The sequence below is a fragment of the Oncorhynchus masou genome, chromosome 9 (assembly GCF_036934945.1).
Source record: "Oncorhynchus masou masou isolate Uvic2021 chromosome 9, UVic_Omas_1.1, whole genome shotgun sequence".
Classification (NCBI taxonomy): Eukaryota; Metazoa; Chordata; class Actinopteri; order Salmoniformes; family Salmonidae; genus Oncorhynchus; species Oncorhynchus masou.
Genome location: NC_088220.1, coordinates 27,633,938 through 27,656,437, shown reverse-complemented (window position 1 = coordinate 27,656,437; position 22,500 = coordinate 27,633,938). Strand labels below are relative to the sequence as shown.

The following is a 22,500-nucleotide window of genomic DNA, read 5'->3' as shown; positions in this document are numbered from 1 at the left end:
CCTCCCCATCCATTCCTCTTCCCATCCATTCCTCTTTCCCCTCCCCATCCATTCCTCTTCCCCATGCCCATCCATTCCTCTTCCCCATGCCCATCCATTCCTCTTCCCCATGCCCATCCATTCCTCTTCCCCATGCCCATCCATTCCTCTTCCCCATGCCCATCCATTCCTCTTCCCCATGCCCATCCATTCCTCTTCCCCATGCACATCAATTCCCCCTCCCCATCAATTCCTCTTCCCCATCCATTCCTTCTCCCCATCCATTCCCCCTCGCCATCCTTTCCTCTTCCCTATGCCCATCCATTCCTCTTCCCCATCCATTTCCCCTCCCCATCAATTCCTCTTCCCCATGCCCATCCATTCCCCCTCATGCCCATCCATTCCTCCTGCCCATCAATACCTCCTGCTCATCCATTCCTTCTCCTCATGCCCATCATTCCTCTTCCCCATGCCCATTCATTCCTCTTCCCCATGCCCATCCATTCCTCTTCTCCATGCCCATCCATTCCCCCTCCATTCCTCCTCCCAATCCATTTCTTTCCCCCATGCCCATCCATTCCTCTTCCCCTTGCCCATCCATTCCTCTTCACCCTGCCCATCCATTCCTCTTCCCCATGCCCATCCATTCCTCTTCTCCATGCCCATCCATTCCTCTTCTCCATGCCCATCCATTCCCCTTCCCCATGCCCATCCATTCCCCTTCCCCATGCCCATCCATTCCCCTTCCCCATGCCCATCCATTCCTCTTCCCCATGCCCATCCATTCCCCTTCCCCATGCCCATCCATTCCTCTTCCCCATGCCCATCCATTCCCCTTCCCCATGCCCATCCATTTCTCTTCCCCATGCCCATCCATTCCCCTTCCCCATGCCCATCCATCTCTTCCTCATGCCCATCCATCTCTTCCTCATGCCCATCCATTCTTCTTCCTCATGCCCATCCATTCTTCTTCCTCATGCCCATCCATTCCCCATCCCCATGCCCATCCATTCCCCCTCCCCATCCATTCCCCCTCCCCCTCCCCATGCCCATCCATTCCCCCTCCCCATCCATTCCTTCCTCCCCATGTCCATCCATTCCTCCTCCCCATGTCCATCCATTCCTCCTCCCCATGCCCATCCATTCCCCCTCCCCATCCATTCCTCCTCCCCTTCCATTCCCCATGCCCATCCATTCCCCCTCCCCTTCCATTCCTCTTCCCCATGCCCATCCATTCCCCCTCCCCTTCCATTCCCCCTCCCCATCCATTCCCCATGCCCATCCATTCCTCCTCCCCTTCCATTCCCATCCATTCCTCCTCCCCATCCATTCCCCATGCCCATCCATTCCTCCTCCCCATCCATTTCCCCTCCCCATGCCCATCCATTCCTCCTCCCCATGCCCATCCATTCCTCCTCCCCTTCCATTCCCCCTCCCCATGCCCATGCACATCCATTCCTCCTCCCCATCCATTCCCCCTCCCCATGCACATCCATTCCTCCTCCCCATGCCCATCCATTCCTCCTCCCCTTCCATTCCCCATCCCCACATCCATTCCCCCTCCCCATGCCCATCCATTCCCCCTCCCCATGCCCATTCATTCCTCCTCCCCTTCCATTCCCATCCATTCCTCCTCCCCATGCCCATCCATTCCTCCTCCCCTTCCATTCCCCATGCCCATCCATTCCTCCTCCCCATGCATTCCTCCTCCCCATGCCCATCCATTCCTCCTCCCCATGTCCATCCATTCCTCCTCCCCATGCCCATCCATTCCCCCTCCCCATGCCCATCCATTCCTCCTCCCCTTCCATTCCCCATGCCCATCCATTCCCCCTCCCCTTCCATTCCTCTTCCCCATGCCCATCCATTCCCCCTCCCCTTCCATTCCCCCTCCCCATCCATTCCCCATGCCCATCCATTCCTCCTCCCTTCCATTCCCATCCATTCCTCCTCCCCATCCATTCCCAATGCCCATCCATTCCTCCTCCCCATCCATTTCCCCTCCCCATGCCCATCCATTCCTCCTCCCCATCCATTCCCCCTCCCCATGCCCATTCACTCCTCCTCCCCTTCCATTCCCATCCATTCCTCCTCCCCATGCCCATCCATTCCTCCTCCCCATGCATTCCTCCTCCCCATGCCCATCCATTCCTCCTCCCCATGCCCATCCATTCCTCCTCCCCTTCCCCATGCCCATCCATTCCTCCTCCCCTTCCCCATGCCCATCCATTCCTCCTCCCCATGCCCATCCCTTCCTCCTCCCCATGCCCATCCATTCCTCCTCCCCTTCCATTCCCCATGCCCATCCATTCCTCCTCCCCATGCATTCCTCCTCCCCATGCCCATCCATTCCTCCTCCCCATGCCCATCCATTCCTCCTCCCCATGCCCATCCATTCCTCCTCCCCTTCCCCATGCCCATCCATTCCTCCTCCCCATGCCCATCCCTTCCTCCTCCCCATGCCCATCAATTCCTCCTCCCCATGCCATTCCATTCCTCCTCCACATGCCATTCCATTCCTCCTCCCCATGCCCATCCATTCCTCCTCCCCATTTCTCCTCCCCATACATTCCTCCTCCCCATTCCTCCTCCCCTTCCATTCCCCATGCCCATCAATTCCTCCTCCCCATGCCATTCCATTCCTCCTCCACATGCCATTCCATTCCTCCTCCTCATCCCATCCTCCCCATCCTCCATTCCTCCTCCCCTTCCCCCATCCCCATGCCATTCCCCATCCATTCCTCCTCCCCATTTCTCCTCCCCATACATTCCTCCTCCCCATTTCTCCTTCCCATCCATTCCTCTAATCCCAATCCATTTAACGCAGTCCATACTCTGTCTCTCAGAATGAGACAACAAGGCCAAAACAACACACACACCAGCCCTTGTACCCAACATCATTTGTATGTTCTTACCTTTGGAGGCTGTGGGATGGATGGAATGGACATAGAGAGAGAAAGAGAAAGGGAGAGAGATGGAGCAGGAGACAAATCCATCATCATTAGTAAGTCAACTTTACTGAGACAAGTGCACTGCTGTCAGGCAGGTATACATGAGCCAGAACACACGTGCACGGGGTGACACACATGCCTGCATAAACACACGTGCACGGGGTGACACACATGCCTGCATAAACACACGTGCACGGGGTGACACACATGCCTGCATAAACACAACGGGGTGACACACATGCCTGCATAAACACACGTGCACGGGGTGACACACATGCCTGCATAAACACACGTGCACGGGGTGACACACATGCCTGCATAAACACACGTGCACGGGGTGACACACATGCCTGCATAAACACACGTGCACGGGGTGACACACATGCCTGCATAAACACACGTGCACAGGGTGACACACATGCCTGCATAAACACACGTGCACGGGGTGACACACATGCCTGCATAAACACATGTGCACGGGGTGACACACATGCCTGCATAAACACACGTGCACGGGGTGACACACATGCCTGCATAAACACACGTGCACGGGGTGACACACATGCCTGCATAAACACATGTGCACGGGGTGACACACATGCCTGCATAAACACACGTGCACGGGGTGACACACATGCCTGCATAAACACACGTGCACGGGGTGACACACATGCCTGCATAAACACACGTGCACGGGGTGACACACATGCCTGCATAAACACACGTGCACGGGGTGACACACATGCCTGCATAAACACACGTGCACGGGGTGACACACATGCCTGCATAAACACACGTGCACGGGGTGACACACATGCCTGCATAAACACACGTGCACGGGGTGACACTCACTCTTGGTCTGGGAGGAGAAGGCCAAGGTGAGTTTGGCGAAGAGCTCGTTGTTCTCATAGCGATCCTCTTTGGTCTTAGTCCAGAAACTGTTTTCAGACAGGTCCTCATATCCAATCTGTTACACACAGAGAGAGAGAGAGGGGAGAGAGAGATAAATGCCTCACGAATCCTTTCAACAACCACCCTATGCAATTTAGCAAAAAAAACAATCCATAAATCAAGCAATTAAGTGGGAGAAGGACAGAGAAAGAGCAGGAGCACCAGGGTGTTGAAAGAGAGGATGGAGAGACACATGGAGGAGGAGAGGAGGACAGAGAAAGAGCAGGAGCACCAGGGCGTTGAAAGAGAGGATGGAGAGACACATGGAGGAGGAGAGGAGGACAGAGAAAGAGCAGGAGCACCAGGGCGTTGAAAGAGAGGATGGAGAGACACATGGAGGAGGAGGAGAGGAGGACAGAGAAAGAGCAGGAGCACCAGGGTGTTGAAAGAGAGGATGGAGAGACACATGGAGGAGGAGGAGAGGAGGACAGAGAAAGAGCAGGAGCACCAGGGCGTTGAAAGAGAGGATGGAGAGACACATGGAGGAGGAGGAGAGGAGGACAGAGAAAGAGCAGGAGCACCAGGGCGTTGAAAGAGAGGATGGAGAGACATACGGATTAGGATCTGGCTAAAAATACTTGCATCAGTCATAGATCCCATTGCCCTTTATGGTTGTGAGGTCTAGGGTCCGCTCACCAACCAAGAATTCACAAAATGGGACAAACATCAAATTGACACTCTGCATGCAGAATTCTGCAAAAATATCCTCCATGTACAACATAGAACACCAAATAATGCACACAGAGCAGAATTAAGCCGATACCCGCTAATTATCAAAATCCAGAAAAGAGATGTTAAATTCTAGCACTACCTAAAAGGAAGCGATTCCCATACCTTCCATAACAAAGCCATCACCTACAGAGAGATGAACCTGGAGAAGAGTCTCCTAAGAAAGCTGGTCCTGGGGCTCTGTTCACAAACACAAACAGACCCCACAGAGCCCCAGGACAGCAGCACAATTAGACCCAACCAAATGAGAAAACAAAAAGATCATTATTTCCAATGTGTCAACTAATTAACAAAAAAAAACAGAGCAAACTAGACTGCTATTTGGCCCTAAACAGAGAGTACACAGTGGCATAATACCTGACCACTGTGACTGACCCAAACTTAAGGAAAGCTTTGACTACGTACAGACTCAGTGATGTCATGAAGTTGCCCTCTTTGGACACCGCAAGCACCAACCCCCTACCTCGGCACCATCTCTCTCTGCCTCCTACACCCAGGCTGCTGTGGTCAGAGAGGTCGTAAATTCCTGGATGAGATTATCTCTCATTGCCACAGTATATAGAGAGAGAGTGAGTTTCATAGAGAGAACAAAGGAATTTCTTCCACCTCACAGAACTGGAGAACCAAATTACATTTATGTTCTGGAGAAGGTATAAAAGATTGGTGAAGAATCCAGCTACGAACTGATCCGTTTGGTACAATTTGGTGAAACTCATGGGAGACAATACGGCCACATTACCATAACGCTATTTACACAATAGCCTCAGTTATGAGGTTCACATCTAATCGTTGTATAAGATGAATGAGTGAGGATGATACTGTTTGTGAAATTGTGTAATGTGATTTTGGACTGTTTCATGAAGGAAACTCCAATTCCCTTTGGAGTTTAACTAAATCAGAGGACCACCCATGAGCATAGTTATGGTCTGGCGTCATCGCAATTGAAAATGAAAACTTGTTCTCAACTTGCCTACCCGGTTAAATAAAGGTGAAATAAATAAATGGGACAGGCCCTTTTCTGCTCTTCCGAATAAAACACCCACCTAGGTTTTCTATCACCAGACCAGTTTACCTCTATAACGAGAGGGCCAAGGTTTGAGAGGAGACCGAGCTTACCCCAATTACGAGATGGCTAAAGGTTGCAGACGAGCTAACCACGAGAGGGCCAAGATCTGAGAGGAGACCGAGCTTACCTCAATTACGAGATGGCTAAAGGTTGCAGGTGAGCTCGCCACGAGAGGGCCAAGGTTTGAGTAGATGGCTGAATCTTTTAACCATACCACGTGGTTAAACTCTTAGACTATTGATACCGACAGAATAAGAACAAGTCTTTGATATTAATTACTAGTCTGCAGCTAGGAATTCGGTATCATTGAACGCGAAGACCGACAACCTCCGAAACAACTAACCTATGACGACATGACTGAATGTCACTCTGAACTATCCATTCTAACCACGACAGAGAGAGAGAGAGGACAAACTCTCCAACAGAAACAAACTTTTCAACAGAGATCCCGACGACACACTGAGCGTAAATATATATTGATTGCAATTATTCCCGAATGAGTGGGTATTCATGTGCAAAGGATTAGCATTTCAATTGTTATAATTATCAACTCTGTAGTGACTTCTCAGCTGACCCACACTTCCCTTTTGTCTAACAAGCCGCCATGCCGGTTTAGCCCACTAGGGCACACTGGCTATCATTTATTTGTAACCATATCTACTGTTTGTTATGCATTTCAGTGAATTAGTTAGTAAATAAATTATTTTAAGACAATTGATGTATGGATGACTCATAGTGAAGACTGTGTTCGTGCAGATAACCAACAATTTACAACGTGTGGAATGAGACTAAATTGAGGTAAATAACAATTCATTAATTAGAAGACTAATTGATCAGATATTAAAATATCTGAAAGTTATATTAGGAAAATTATAACTTTGTAATCTGAATATTTTCAGATATACAGTCGTTCTAACGTAGTCTCCGGGTTGGAGCGAGCGGTCGCATCTACACTTCGGTCCGCAGGTAGTATAACTTTTCATTACATTCTCATTACATTTCATTATAGTACAACGGTTTGATTTGTCTAATCTTAGCAATTTCTTCTTAGCTAGCTACATAGCCGTCTTTGTATCAAAGATAATTGCGTAATTATCGTATTTCGTCGTCCTAACGTAGTCTACACTGCTATCTGCCCAGCAGCTAGCTAACGTCCACCGTCTACCAGCACTGTAGAAACTATTACACTCAACTGAACGACTCGATTAGTGTAGTGTTAGCTAGCTACATAGTTGTCTTTGCTGTCTTCGTATCCAAGATAATTGTGTAGTTTAGAGTGTGTAGACTTAGAGTGATTATCTTAATTTACCGAGGTTAGCTAGCCAGCTATTTGTCGTCCTTAACGTAGGAGATACTGCTAGCTAGCTAGCCAACAGCTAGCCAACGTCTACCGAATAGAACTTCAACAACCCGGTCAACACTCCACAGGTAGTATCACATTTTCATTTCACTTCATTACAGTACAACGGTTTGATTTGTTTGATCGTAGCTAGCTAGCTACATAGCCGTCTTTGTATCTAAGACAATTGTGTAGTCTAGAGCGATTTTCTAGGTTAGCTAGCCAGATATTGTCGTTCTTTTAACGTAACGTAACGTAATCAACACTGCTAGCTAGCCAGCTAGCCCCCGAATAGCAGCACTGTAGAAACTATTACACTCGACGGAACGACTTGATTAGTGTAGTGTCAACAACGCAGCCACTGCCAGCTAGCCTACAAAGTCAACAACGCAGCCACTGCCAGCTAGCCTACTCCAGCAGTACTGTATCATTTCAATCATTTTAGTCAATAAGATTCTTGCTACGTAAGCTTAACTTTCTGAACATTCGAGACGTGTAGTCCACTTGTCATTCCAATCTCCTTTGCATTAGCGTAGCCTCTTCTGTAGCCTGTCAACTATGTGTCTATCTATCCCTGTTCTCTCCTCTCTGCACAGACCATACAAACGCTCCACACCGCGTGGCCGCGGCCACCCTAATCTGGTGGTCCCAGCGCGCACGACCCACGTGGAGTTCCAGGTCTCCGGTAGCCTCTGGAACTGCCGATCTGCGGCCAACAAGGCAGAGTTCATCTCAGCCTATGCCTCCCTCCAGTCCCTCGACTTCTTGGCACTGACGGAAACATGGATCACCACAGATAACACTGCTACTCCTACTGCTCTCTCTTCGTCCGCCCACGTGTTCTCGCACACCCCGAGAGCTTCTGGTCAGCGGGGTGGTGGCACCGGGATCCTCATCTCTCCCAAGTGGTCATTCTCTCTTTCTCCCCTTACCCATCTGTCTATCGCCTCCTTTGAATTCCATGCTGTCACAGTTACCAGCCCTTTCAAGCTTAACATCCTTATCATTTATTGCCCTCCAGGTTCCCTCGGAGAGTTCATCAATGAGCTTGATGCCTTGATAAGCTCCTTTCCTGAGGACGGCTCACCTCTCACAGTCCTGGGCGACTTTAACCTCCCCACGTCTGCCTTTGACTCATTCCTCTCTGCCTCCTTCTTTCCACTCCTCTCCTCTTTTGACCTCACCCTCTCACCTTCCCCCTACTCACAAGGCAGGCAATACGCTCGACCTCATCTTTACTAGATGCTGTTCTTCCACTAACCTCATTGCAACTCCCCTCCAAGTCTCCGACCACTACCTTGTATCCTTTTCCCTCTCGCTCTCATCCAACACTTCCCACACTGCCCCTACTCGGATGGTATCGCGCCGTCCCAACCTTCGCTCTCTCTCCCCCGCTACTCTCTCCTCTTCCATCCTATCATCTCTTCCCTCTGCTCATACCTTCTCCAACCTATCTCCTGATTCTGCCTCCTCAACCCTCCTCTCTTCCCTTTCTGCATCCTTTGACTCTCTATGTCCCCTATCCTCCAGGCCGGCTCGGTCCTCCCCCCCGCTCCGTGGCTCGACGACTCATTGCGAGCTCACAGAACAGGGCTCCGGGCAGCCGAGCGGAAATGGAGGAAAACTCGCCTCCCTGCGGACCTGGCATCCTTTCACTCCCTCCTCTCTACATTTTCCTCCTCTGTCTCTGCTGCTAAAGCCACTTTCTACCACTCTAAATTCCAAGCATCTGCCTCTAACCCTAGGAAGCTCTTTGCCACCTTCTCCTCCCTCCTGAATCCTCCTCCCCCTCCCCCCCCTCATCCCTCTCTGCAGATGACTTCGTCAACCATTTTGAAAAGAAGGTCGACATCCGATCCTCGTTTGCTAAGTCAAATGACACCGCTGGTTCTGCTCACATGCCCTACCCTGTGCTCTGACCTCTTTCTCCCCCCTCTCTCCAGATGAAATCTCGCTTCTTGTGACGGCCGGCCGCCCAACAACCTGCCCGCTTGACCCTATCCCCTCCTCTCTTCTCCAGACCATTTCCGGAGACCTTCTCCCTTACCTCACCTCGCTCATCAACTCATCCCTGACCGCTGGCTACGTCCCTTCCGTCTTCAAGAGAGCGAGAGTTGCACCCCTTCTGAAAAAACCTACACTCGATCCCTCCGATGTCAACAACTACAGACCAGTATCCCTTCTTTCTTTTCTCTCCAAAACTCTTGAACGTGCCGTCCTTGGCCAGCTCTCCCGCTATCTCTCTCAGAATGACCTTCTTGATCCAAATCAGTCAGGTTTCTAGTCATTCAACTGAGACTGCTCTTCTGTATCACGGAGGCGCTCAGCACTGCTAAAGCTAACTCTCTCTCCTCTGCTCTCATCCTTCTAGACCTATCGGCTGCCTTCGATACTGTGAACCATCAGATCCTCCTCTCCACCCTCTCCGAGTTGGGCATCTCCGGCGCGGCCCACGCTTGGATTGCGTCCTACCTGACAGGTCGCTCCTACCAGGCGGCGTGGCGAGAATCTGTCTCCTCGCCACGCGCTCTCACCACTGGTGTCCCCCAGGGCTCTGTTCTAGGCCCTCTCCTATTCTCGCTATACACCAAGTCACTTGGCTCTGTCATAACCTCACATGGTCTCTCCTATCATTGCTATGCAGACGACACACAATTAATCTTCTCCTTTCCCCCTTCTGATGACCAGGTGGCGAATCGCATCTCTGCATGTCTGGCAGACATATCAGTGTGGATGACGGATCACCACCTCAAGCTGAACCTCGGCAAGACGGAGCTGCTCTTCCTCCCGGGGAAGGACTGCCCGTTCCATGATCTCGCCATCACGGTTGACAACTCCATTGTGACCTCCTCCCAGAGCGCTAAGAACCTTGGCGTGATCCTGGACAACACCCTGTCGTTCTCAACTAACATCAAGGCGGTGGCCCGTTCCTGTAGGTTCATGCTCTACAACATCCGCAGAGTACGACCCTGCCTCACACAGGAAGCGGCGCAGGTCCTAATCCAGACACTTGTCATCTCCCGTCTGGATTACTGCAACTCGCTGTTGGCTGGGCTCCCTGCCTGTGCCATTAAACCCCTATCCAGAACGCCGCAGCCCGTCTGGTGTTCAACCTTCCCAAGTTCTCTCACGTCACCCCGCTCCTCCGCTCTCTCCACTGGCTTCCAGTTGAAGCTCGCATCCGCTACAAGACCATGGTGCTTGCCTACGGAGCTGTGAGGGGAACGGCACCGCAGTACCTCCAGGCTCTGATCAGGCCCTACACCCAAACAAGGGCACTGCGTTCATCCACCTCTGGCCTGCTCGCCTCCCTACCACTGAGGAAGTACAGTTCCCGCTCAGCCCAGTCAAAACTGTTCGCTGCTCTGGCCCCCCAATGGTGGAACAAACTCCCTCACGACGCCAGGACAGCGGAGTCAATCACCACCTTCCGGAGACACCTGAAATCCCACCTCTTTAAGGAATACCTAGGATAGGATAAAGTAAGTATCTAAGTATCTGACTGAGCGGTGGTAGGCAGAAGCAGGTGCGCAAACATTCATTCAAACAGCACTTTTGTGCGTTTTGCCAGCAGCTCTTCGTTGTGCGTCAAGCATTGCGCGGATTATGACTTCAAGCCTATCAACTCCCGAGATGAGGCTGGTGTAACCGAAGTGAAATGGCTTGCTAGTTAGCGTGCGCTCATAGCGTTTCAAACTTCACTCACTCTGAGCCTTGGGGTGGTTGTTTCCCTTGCTCTGCATGGGTAACGCTGCTTCGATGGTGGATGTTGTCGTTGTGTTGCTGGTTCGAGCCCAGGGAGAAGCGAGGAGAGGGACGGAAGCTATACTGTTACACTGGCAATACTAAAGTGCCTATAATAACATCCAATAGTCAAAGGTTAATGAAATACAAATGGTATAGAGGGAAATAGTCCTATAATTCCTATAATAACTACAACCTAAAACTTCTTACCTGGGAATATTGAAGACTCATGTTAAAAGGAACCACCAGCTTTCATATGTTTTCATGTTCTGAACAAGGTCCTATGATCTCTTGTCCTATACAGACGGGAAGCTGATAGTCAGGTTTTTCTATCCACAATCCAGACTACAATAAATGGCTTCCTAAAGAAAATCAAATCCAAACCTGCCCAAAAGATCACTCTTCCTTGGCTAAATGGAGAAATCTGGAAATTGATGAAAGAACGAGATTATGCTCTAAAAATAGCCCTAAAATCTAAATTAGAGCATGACAGACGTAGGTTTACCATGTTGAGAAATAAAGTGATGAAAGAAATCAGACAGGCCAAGGCAAACTTTTTTATTAACATAATTGGTGAAGCAAAGGGAAATTCTAAATTGATATGGGAGAATCTAAAAAAGTTAACAGGGAAAGATCATAGTAACACTGCAAAAAGACTAGAAATCATGGTGAATAACAATCTATCACAGGATGCAGTCGAAATAGCAATAGCCTTCAATTCCTACTTTATTGACTCTGTCAGGGCACGGACACAGAACCCCTCCACCGGTTTCTTGGGCTCAGTGCTAGTGAATGACACTCAACCTGTCTTCATCATAAGGGAAGGTTCTGAGTCAAAGGTGAACAAGGTGATTAGCTCACTAAAGAACTCTAAAGCCAAAGATGTGTTTGGGATGGACTCTACCTTTCTTAAAAACTACAAAGAGTCACTCATTGGCCCCATTACTCAGGTCACCAACACATCTATTGGTCTCGGTGTGTTTCCAAGGGTATGGAAGTCGGCCATAATAACGGCCATCTTTAAATCAGACGACCCTGCTGACGTGAGTAACTACAGGCCCATTAGTATACTACCTGTGGTGTCAAAGGTTGTTGAAAAGTGTGTAGCAGAACAACTGATTGCCCACCTCAACAACAGCCCCTTCACATTACACTCCATGCAGTTTGGCTTCAGAGCGAAACACTCCACAGAAACGGCCAACTGCTTTCTTCTGGAATATGTGAAGTCCAAGATGGACAAAGGGGGTGCTGTTGGGGCTGTGTTTCTGGACCTAAGGAAGGCTTTTGATACTGTTAACCATGAGATTCTCATCACAAAATTGTCAAAGTTCAACTTTTCCCCTGATGCCTTGAGATGGATGAAATCATACCTTGAAGGCAGAACTCAGTGTGTCAGAGTGAGCAATGAGCTGTCGCCCTATCGTAGCTATGATGTGGGCGTGCCCCAAGGGTCAATACTGGGGCCCCTCCTGTTCAGCCTGTACATTAATGATCTGCCTTCTGTCTGTACTGGGTCTGAAGTTCAAATGTATGCAGATGATAGTGATATATGTGCATGCAAAGAGCAAACAACAAGCTGCACAAGAACTCACTACTGTAATGTTCCAGGTTAAAAAGTGGCTAAGTGACTCGTGTTTGCATCTCAATGTGAAAAAAACTGTTTGCATGTTCTCCACAAAGAGGGCAACAGATGCTACTGAGCCAGATGTCTATGTGTCAGGGGAGAAGCTCCAGGTGGTATCCGATTTTAAGTACCTTGGCATCATACTTGATTCCAACCTCTCTTTTAAAAAGCATGTGAAAAAGGTAATTCAAATAACTAAATTCAACCTAGCTAATTTCCGATTTATACGAAATTGTTTGACTACAGAGGTAGCAAAACTGTACTTCAACTCTATGATACTCCCCCACTTAACATACTGCTTGACTAGTTGGGCCCAAGCTTGCTGTACAACATTAAAATCTATTCAGTCTGTCTACAAACAGGCTCTCAAAGTGCTTGATAGGAAGCCCAATAGCCATCATCATTGTCACATTCTTAGAAAGCATGAGCTCTTGAGTTGGGAAAATCTTGTGCAATACACTGACGCATGTCTTGTATTCAAGATCCTTAATGGCCTGGCTCCCCCTCCACTCAATATTTTTGTTAAACAGAAAACCCAGACATATGGCAGCAGATCCACAAGGTCTGCCATGAGAGGTGACTGTATAGTTCCCCTAAGGAAAAGCACCTTTAGTAAATCTGCATTCTCTTTGAGAGCTCCCATGTCTGGAATACACTGCCATCAGACACACATAACTGCACCACATATCACACTTTCACAAAATGCTTGAAGACATGGCTAAAGGTCAATCAGATTTGTGAACATGGTCCCTAGCTGTGTGTTGCCGCTTTCCATGTTGTCTGTTGTCTGTAGCTTGTGAGGTGTGGAAACACTTTGTTGCTTTTATGAATTTTGTATTGCTGCTTTTTTCTCTGTCTGTATGCTACGTCTTGCTTGTCCTATGTTGCTATGTCTTGCTTGTTCTATGTTGCTATTGTCTATATTGTAATTGTTTTTAATAACCTGCCCAGGGACTGCGGTTGAAAATTAGCCGGCTGGCTAAAACCGGCACTTTTACTGAAACGTTGATTAATGTGCACTGTCCCTGTAAAAATAAAAATAAACTCAAACTCAAGGAACTGAAACGTTAGCTTTATTACATGGCACATACTGTACTTTTACTTTCTTCTCCAACACTTTGTTTTTGCATTATTTAAACCAAATTGAACAGGTTTCATTATTTACTCGAGGTTAAATTGATTTTATTGATGTATTATATTAAGGTAAAATAAGTGTCGGCCGAGAGAGAGAGAGAGAGAGAGAGAGAGAGAGAGAAGCCGGCCGAGAGAGAGAGACGCCGGCCGAGAGAGACAGAAAGAGAGAAAATGGAGAGAAAGATCAGGGAGGCCGGCCAGGAGACGTGTGCAGCCTGAGGGCCCCTGGCATTCCATCAGTGCTGAGCTCAGCCAACACACCCGTGAGGTCATCATCTTGCCACCCTGCCTGCAGCATCAAGCGGTGTGTGTGTGTGGACAGCAGAGAAGGAAAAGGGTCAGGTGCCAGAGTGGGCTGACGGTGGCATTGTTTCACTGGGCCAAGTAACGAGGGATAGGAGGAGGAGGACAAGGAGAAGAGCAGATGACGCTGCTGCAGTGCCCCAGAAGCGAGGGATGAGGGGTGTGATGGGGGCTCATTTGTGAGGTTGTTGTTATTGGCCTTGAGCAGGATTGGAGTGGAGCGATGGGTAGAGGTGAGAGGTCAACCTGCAGTGCCTACAGAAAGTATTCACACCCCTTAACTTATTCCACAGCCTGAATTCAAAATGGATGAAATAAATGTTCTCTCTCACCCATCTACTCACAATAACCCATAATGACAAAGTGAAAACATGTTTTTAGAAATGTACTAAATGTATTGAAAATGAAATAGACATCTAATTTACATAAGTATTCACACCCCTGAGTCAATGCTTTGTAGAAGCACCTTTCTTAGGGATTACAGCTGTTAGTCTTCTGGGTAAATCTCTAAGAACCTTCCACATCTGGATTGTGTAACATTTGTCAAAGTGGTTGTTGATCATTGCTCGACAACCATCAGGTCTTGCCATAGGTTTTCAAGCAGATTTGAATCAAAACTTAAATATGTAACAACTTCTTGGAAAGCAACTCCAGTGTAGATTATGTTTTGGGTTATTGTCCTGGTGAAAGGTGAATTTATCTCCCAGTGTCTGGTGGGAAATAGACTGAACCAGGTTTTCCTCTGGGATTTTGCCAATGCTTAGCTCCATTCTGTTTCCTTTTATCCTGACAAACTCCCCAGTCCTTACCGATTACAAGCATACCCATAACATGATGCAGCCACTAGTATATCCTTGAAAATATACTGTTATGGCACTCAGTAAGGTGGGGTGGCAGGGTAGCCTAGTGATTAGAGCGTTGGACTAGTAACCGGAAGGTTGCAAGTTCAAATCCCCAAGCTGACAAGGTACAAATCTGTCGTTCTGCCCCTGAACAAGCAGTTAACCCACTATTTCTAGGTCGTCATTGAAAATAAGAATTTGTTCTTAACTGACTTGCCTAGTTAAATAAATAACATTGTTGTATTGGATTTGTCCCAAACATAACTTTTTAGTCGGGACAAAAAGTAAATTGCTTTTCCACTTTTGCCACTATTACTGTAGTGCCTTGTTGCAAACAGGATGCAAATTATGGAATAATTATATTCTGTACAGGCTTCCTTCTTTTCACTCAGTCAATTAGGTTAGTATTGTGGAGTAACTACAATGTTGTTGATCCATCCTCAGTTCTCCTATCCATATATTTATATGAATATATTCTTATTCCATCCCTTTAGATTTGTGTGTATGAGTTAGTTGTTGTGTGTATTAGTTAGTTGTTGTGGAATTGTTAGATTACTTGTTAGATATCACTGCACGGTCGGAACAAGAAACACAAGCATTTCGCTACACTCGCATTAAACATCTGCTAACCATGTGTATGTGACCAATGATTTAATCACAGCCATTCAACTCTGAGAGAGAAACTTCACATATGTGACCCTTTCATTACCCAAGATGCTTCTGGGAGGGGATGTGGGGGTGAGGAAGGGGGAAAGAATGTGATACAGGGTCTGGAGAAATAAAATGCTAATTGAAATTACGAAAAGAATGCTGTCCTTTCTTGAAGCAATTTAATTATCTTTCACCAGCACAGTTAAAAGAAGCATCTTATTAAAAAAGACATTTCTGTGACATCCTCAAAGGGCTCTCACCAACCCGCCAGAACGAACAAAGAGAACAGAGATTTGGGGAGAGCGAGGGAGAAAGAACGAGAGAGAGACTAAACACAGATGAACTCTGCTGAAGCTATTAAACAGTAGCTTTAGGCTAAAGAGAGACAGGGCCATTCTGATGTTTTACCCATCGCAGAGGAGAGACAGGAGGAGAACATGGAACAGACACACTCCAGTCCACGCACACACACTCAGGAAAGAACAGGGGCAGACATTCACACACAGTCATATACACTCACATATGGTCACGGGCTTAGTATTAACACACACACACACACACACACACACACACACACACACACACACACACACGGTCAAGAGCTTTGCAGTTGTTATTCCAGACTCTAATTGGGCACACTAATAAAGGACAGAACACACACACACACTTACCAACTTTTAGTGCAGTTTTAGAAGAGACACTGACAATCACATCTTTCCTCATGTTCTCACCATTTAACATATGCAGAACCACAAACACCCATCCTCACCTTGCTCCAGTTGGCTCTCTTCAGCTGCACCTCAGGCTTGTACTCCTTCTTGGGTGCCAGGCCGAAGGGCAGAGGGGGTGGCACAGAGGCGCCCCAGCCCCCCATTCCAGGTGGTGGCGGGGGCATACCGGCCATCCCTGGTGGAGGAGGGGGCGGCGGGGGCAGACCGGCCATCCCAGGTGGAGGAGGGGGCGGCGGGGGCAGACCGGCCATCCCAGGGAGAGGAGGGGGCGGCGGGGGCAGACCGGCCATCCCAGGGAGAGGAGGGGGCGGCGGGGGCAGACCGGCCATCCCAGGGAGAGGAGGGGGCGGCGGGGGCAGACCGGCCATCCCAGGGAGAGGAGGGGGCGGCGGGGGCAGACCGGCCATCCCAGGGAGAGGAGGGGGCGGCGGGGGACCGGGGATACCTGGTAAGGGCGGGGGAGGTGGGGGACTGGGCATACCCAGGAGGGGAGGAGGAAGGCCTGCTTGGCCAGGTAGGGGTGGAGGGGGAGGGGGCATGCTGGTTTGTCCCGGGAGGGGAGGTGGGAGACCACCTGGTAGAGGAGGAGCAGGACCACTTGGGACATGGACGATGACCACTCTAGCCTTGGCCTCCTTCAGATCCTTATTGAGCTTCTCTATCTGGAGAGAGACGGGCGGAGAGAGCGAGCGAGCGAGAGACGGGCGGAGAGAACGAGCGAGCGAGAGACGGGCGGAGAGAACGAGCGAGCGAGAGACAGCGAGCGGCGGAGAGAACGAGCGAGCGAGACGGGAGAGAGCGGCGGCGGGAGAACGAGCGAGACGGGAGAGACGGGCGGAGAGAACGGGAGCGAGCGAGAGACGCGGGAGAGAGACGGGCGAGAGAGAGACGCGAGAAAGGGCGAGAGAGAGCGAGCGAGCGAGAAGATGGGAGAGAGCGAAAGATGGAGAGAGAGACGGGAGAGAGCGAGAGAAAGAGGAGAGAGAGGAGATGGGGAGAGCGGAGAGAAAGATGGGGAGAGAGCGGGAGAGAGAGGCGGGAGATGGGGAGAGAGAAAGATGGGGGAGAGCGCGAGAGAAAGATGGGGGAGAGAGAAAGATGGGGAGAGGGGAGCGAGAGAAAGATGGGGAGAGACGAGAAAGATGGGGAGAGAGCGAGAGAAGATGGGGAGAGAGAGAAAAGATGGGGGAGAGGCGGAGAAAGATGGGGAGCGCGAGAAAGATGGGGAGAGAGAGCGAGAGAAAGATGGGGAGAGAGCGGAGAAAGATGGGGAGAGAGAAAGATGGGGAGAGAGAGCGCGAGGATGGGGAGAGAGCGCGAGAGAAAGATGGGGAGAGGAGAGAAAGACGAGATGGGGAGAGCGAGAGAAAGATGGGGGAGCGGAGAAAGAGCGAGAAAGATGGGGAGACCAGCGGAGAGAAAGATGGGGAGAGAGCGGGAGATGGGAGAGACGAGGGGAGAGAGAGCTTCGAGAGAAAGATGGGGAGAGAGCGAGAGAGAAAGATGGGGAGAGAGCGAGAGAGAAAGATGGGGAGAGAGCGAGAGAGAAAGATGGGGAGAGAGCGAGAGAGAAAGAGAGAGAGGGAGAGAGAAAGATGGGGAGAGAGAAAGATGGGGAGAGAGCGAGAGAGAAAGATGGGGAGAGAAAGATGGGGGGGCGAGAGAAAGATGGAGAAAGATGGGGGAGAGCGAGAGAAGATGGGGAAAGCGAGAGAAAGGGGAGAGAGCGAGAGAGAAAGATGGGGAGAGAGCGAGAGAGAAAGATGGGGAGAGAGGAAAGAGAGAAAGATGGGGGAGAGGAGAGAAAGATGGGGAGGAGAGAAAGATGGGATGGGGAGAGGAGAGAAAGATGGGGAGAGAGCGAGAGAGAAAGATGGGGAGGGAGCGAGAGAGAAAGAGAAAGAGCGAGAGAGAAAGATGGGGAGAGAGCGAGAGAAAGATGGGGAGAGAGCGAGAGAAAGATGGGGAGAGAGAGCGAGAGAAAGATGGGGAGAGAGCGAGAGAGAAAGATGGGGGGAGAAGCGAGAGAGAAAGATGGGGGGAGAGAGCGGGAGAAAGAGGGGAGAGGCGAGAAAGAGCGAGAGAAAGATGGGGAGAGAGAGAGAGAGAAAGATGCGGGAGAGAGGAGAGAAAGATGGGGAAGCGAGAGAATGGAGAGAGCGAGAGAGAAAGATGGGGAGAGAGAGCGAGAGCGAGAGAAAGATGGGGAGAAAGATGGGGAGAGAGCGAGAGAGAGAAAGATGGGGAGAGAGCGAGAGAGAGAAAGATGGGGAGAGAGCGAGAGAGAGAAAGATGGGGAGAGAGCGAGAGAGAAAGATGGGGAGAGAGCGAGAGAGAGAAAGATGGGGAGAGAGTAGTTTCTGTTAATGGTAATCCCATTTCAACTACTACTATTATTATAGCTGTTGGCCCCACCATTGTTAAATTATTCATATAAAAACAATGTAAGTAATTTAACTTGCCTCATCAATACAGTCTATTGAATTGAATTTAAATTGAGGTAGAGATTTCAACAGAGAAGATTTCAAGCCTGAAAGATTATGCTGATACACCATGAGAGAAGACTTCCTTCTCTGTATTTCTAGTGTGTGTGTGTGTGTGTGTGTGTGTGTGTGTGTGTGTTCTACATATGAAGACTCTCTGGATCGGGCTGAGTCTCAAATGGAGGAGAGAGTGAATGATCTGTCGATGAGGGTTTTGATGTGTGTGTTGACGTGGGGACAGCCAGTTGGACGTGAGAGACCATGAGATGATTCTGCTGGCCTCAGCCTGTTGGGGAAGGGACCTGCCAAGGTCTGTGTGGAGCCATAAGACACATACACACAATGATGGGGGCAGACTGTTTTGGCCTGTGTGTTTCAGATGGTACATGCTCAGTGTGTCACTATGAGGCAGGGTCCAGCTGGACTAACACCAGGACACTGACAGGTACACCTCTCCTCCTCCCTCTGTGTCAGGTGAGTGGACCACTTCTTATGAGCTACTTGGAGCTCCTATTACTTTCCACTTTACTCCTATTGGTCATGGGGGGCTCTCTACTCGGTTGTTATTGGTAGAGTAATACAACTTGGAGCTCTGGGTATTCACATCGCTATCTTAAGATGAAAGCACTAAGTGGCTCCGGATAAGCGTGTCTGTTAAATGACTGAAGGGTTCTCTCTGTGTGAGTGTGTACCTCTTCATTGAGCGTGTTGATCTGCTCCATTAGGCTCTGGTTCTCTGTCTCTCTCTCCTGCTTCTCAGATCCCAGAGTCTCCTTTTCAGCAGCCAGCTCATGGACTCTGTGCTCGTAGTCTCCTTCCATTTTCTTCAGCTCTACCTGCAGCTCATGGCGTGCTGTCAGCTCTGCATCCAGCTACAGGAGGAAGGCACACAGTCAGCTCTGCATCCAGCTACAGGAGAGAAGGCACACAGTCAGCTCTGCATCCAGCTACAGGAGAGAAGGCACACAGTCAGCTCTGCATCAGCTGCAGGAGAGAAGGCACACAGTCAGCTCTGCATCTAGCTACAGGAGAGAAGACACACAGTCAGCTCTGCATCTAGCTACAGGAGAGAAGACACACAGTCAGCTCTGCATCTAGCTACAGGAGAGAAGACACACTGTCATCTCTGCATCTAGCTACAGGAGAGAAGACACACAATCATCTCTGCATCCAGCTACAGGAGAGAAGACACACAGTCATCTCTGCATCCAGCTACAGGAGAGAAGACACACAGTCATCTCTGCATCTAGCTACAGGAGAGAAAACACACAATCATCTCTGCATCCAGCTACAGGAGAGAAGACACACAGTCATCTCTGCATCCAGCTACAGGAGAGAAGACACACAGTCATCTCTGCATCTAGCTACAGGAGAGAAAACACAGTCATCTCTGCATCCAGCTACAGGAGAGAAGACACACAGTCATCTCTGCATCGAGCTACAGGAGAGAAAACACACAGTCATCTCTGCATCCAGCTACAGGAGAGAAAACACACAGTCATCTCTGCATCTAGCTACAGGAGAGAAAACACACAGTCATCTCTGCATCTAGCTACAGGAGAGAAGACACACAGTCATCTCTGCATCGAGCTACAGGAGAGAAAACACACAGTCATCTCTGCATCCAGCTACAGGAGAGAAAACACACAGTCATCTCTGCATCCAGCTACAGGAGAGAAAACACAGTCATCTCTGCATCCAGCGACAGGAGAGAAAACACACAATCATCTCTGCATCCAGCTACAGGAGAGAAAACACATTGTCAGCAAGGTACTTCACCCTAATTACTCCAGGGTCACCGTTGACAATGGCAGACCCTGCCTCCACTCTCTGAGGGTGTCTCTGGGGGAGTTGGGATATGCAAAATACTCCCTTCAATACAAAAGCAATTAAAGTACTTATTCCATGCATTGGGACAAAGAGTTAGATAGAAACCGTATATAAAGGGTTAAAAGCACTCTGGGCTCAGAATCCAGTTACTGAATGAGAGAACAGGGTTAAAAACAGACACAGCTTAGTGTCCAGCTACACTGGAGAGAACACACGCTCCCACACACACGGTCCCACATGCTCCCACACACACACGCTCCCACACACACGGTCCCACATGCTCCCACACACACACACACACGGTCCCCCCCACACACACACACACGGTCCCCCCACACACACGGTCCCCCCACACACACACGGTCCCCCCACACACACACACACACACACGGTCCCCCACACACACACACACACACACACGGTCCAACACACACACACACACACACACGGTCACACACACACGGTCTCACACACACACGGTCTCACACACACACGGTCTCACACACACACGGTCTCACACACAGACACACACACACACACACACGGGCCCACCCACACACGGGCCCACCAACACATACACGGGTCAACCCACACACGGTCCAACACACGGTTCCACACACCCACCCACACACACACACACACACACACACAGACACACACACACACACGGTCCCACACACACACACACACACGGGCCCACCCACACATACACGGGTCCACTCACACACGGTCCCACACACCCACACGGTTCCACACACACACACACACACGGTTCCACACACACACACACACACACAGGGTCCCACCCACCCACACAGGGTCCCACCCACCCACACACGGTCCCACCCACACACACACGGTCCCACACACACACACACACACACGGTTCCACACACACACAAACACACGGTCCCACCCACACACACAGGGTCCCACCCACACACACAGGGTCCCACCCACACAGGGTCCCACCCACACAGGGTCCCACACACACACAGGGTCCCACCCACACACACACACACACAGCTGGTTTGGTGTTTAACTTGCAGACACTAGACTTCCTCCTCTTTTGGACAGTCTCATCCTGCTAGTAATGATCATAACAACCAGTGTGTGTGTGTGTGTGTGTGTGTGTGTGTGTGTGTGTGTGTGTGTGTGTGTGTGTGTGTGTGTGTGTGTGTGTGTTGCAGAGACTGATTGTGATTGTCCATATTTCCAGAGAATGGGTATGTTTACGTGGGACAGAATGTGAGAGTGTGCGTGTGTAAGAGAGAGAGAAAGATGGGGGTAAGATGGGGGTAGTTTCAGATCACTGTTTGCAATTATCCTGTCAGACTCATAATGGGGGGGAAACCCCATGATAGGAACCCCCCGCAACCACAGCACTTAGCACTCAACTAGTGTGTGTGTACTCCATCAGTAAGCCGTCAAGCGTGTGTACTCATTCTCTCATTCGTCTCTTTCTCATTTAGACTGCTAGTTGGGTGTCAGGGAGAAATGAGCACGGAGAATCTCATTACAATCGCCCGTCTATGTGTGTGTGTGTGTGTGTGTCACCTTCTTCTCCAACTCTATGGCCTTGGCCTGACTGGACTCCACCTTGGTCTTGTCCACCATGTTGTCTGTGGAGAGACGGAGAGGGATGAGAGGAAGAGAAGAGGACAGACCGAGAGAGAGAGACACTAATCCAGAGAGAGAGAAGAGAGAGAGAGAGACTATTCCAGAGAGAGAGGGGAGAAACAGAAGAGGAAGAGGAAGCGGGAGAGAGACTAATCCAGAGAGAGAGAGGAGAGAGAGAGACACTAATCCAGAGAGAGAGAGGAGAGAAACAGAAGAGGAAGAGGGAGAGGAAGAGGGAGAGAGACTAATCCAGAGAGAGAGAAAGAGAGAGAGACACTAATCCAGAGAGAGAGAAGAGAGAAGACCCAGAGACACTAATCCAGAGAGAAGAGGGAGAGAGACCCAGAGACACTAATCCAGAGAGAGAAAGAGACACTAATCCAGAGAGAGAAAGAGAGAGAGACACTAATCCAGAGAGGAGAGAAAGAGAAGAGGAAGAGGGAGAGGGAGAGAGACACTAATCCAGAGAGAGAAAGAAGAGAGACACTAATCCAGAGAGGAGAGAAAGAAAGAGAAGAGAGAG

General features: G+C 49.8%; 1 protein-coding gene across 2 annotated transcripts in view; it reads right to left on the bottom strand.

The window, feature by feature from the left end:
- LOC135545770 (protein diaphanous homolog 1-like) overlaps positions 1 to 22,500 on the bottom strand; it is a 191,412-nt gene that overhangs the window by 120,148 nt on the left and 48,764 nt on the right. For both annotated transcript variants that reach the window (XM_064973620.1, XM_064973621.1), the window contains 4 exons: positions 21,915 to 21,979; positions 19,220 to 19,399; positions 16,083 to 16,706; positions 3,783 to 3,897 (listed from right to left, as the gene is read on the bottom strand). In XM_064973620.1, coding sequence (XP_064829692.1) covers positions 3,783 to 3,897; positions 16,083 to 16,706; positions 19,220 to 19,399; positions 21,915 to 21,979 — 984 coding nt within the window. The remainder of the gene's footprint in view (positions 1 to 3,782; positions 3,898 to 16,082; positions 16,707 to 19,219; positions 19,400 to 21,914; positions 21,980 to 22,500) is intronic.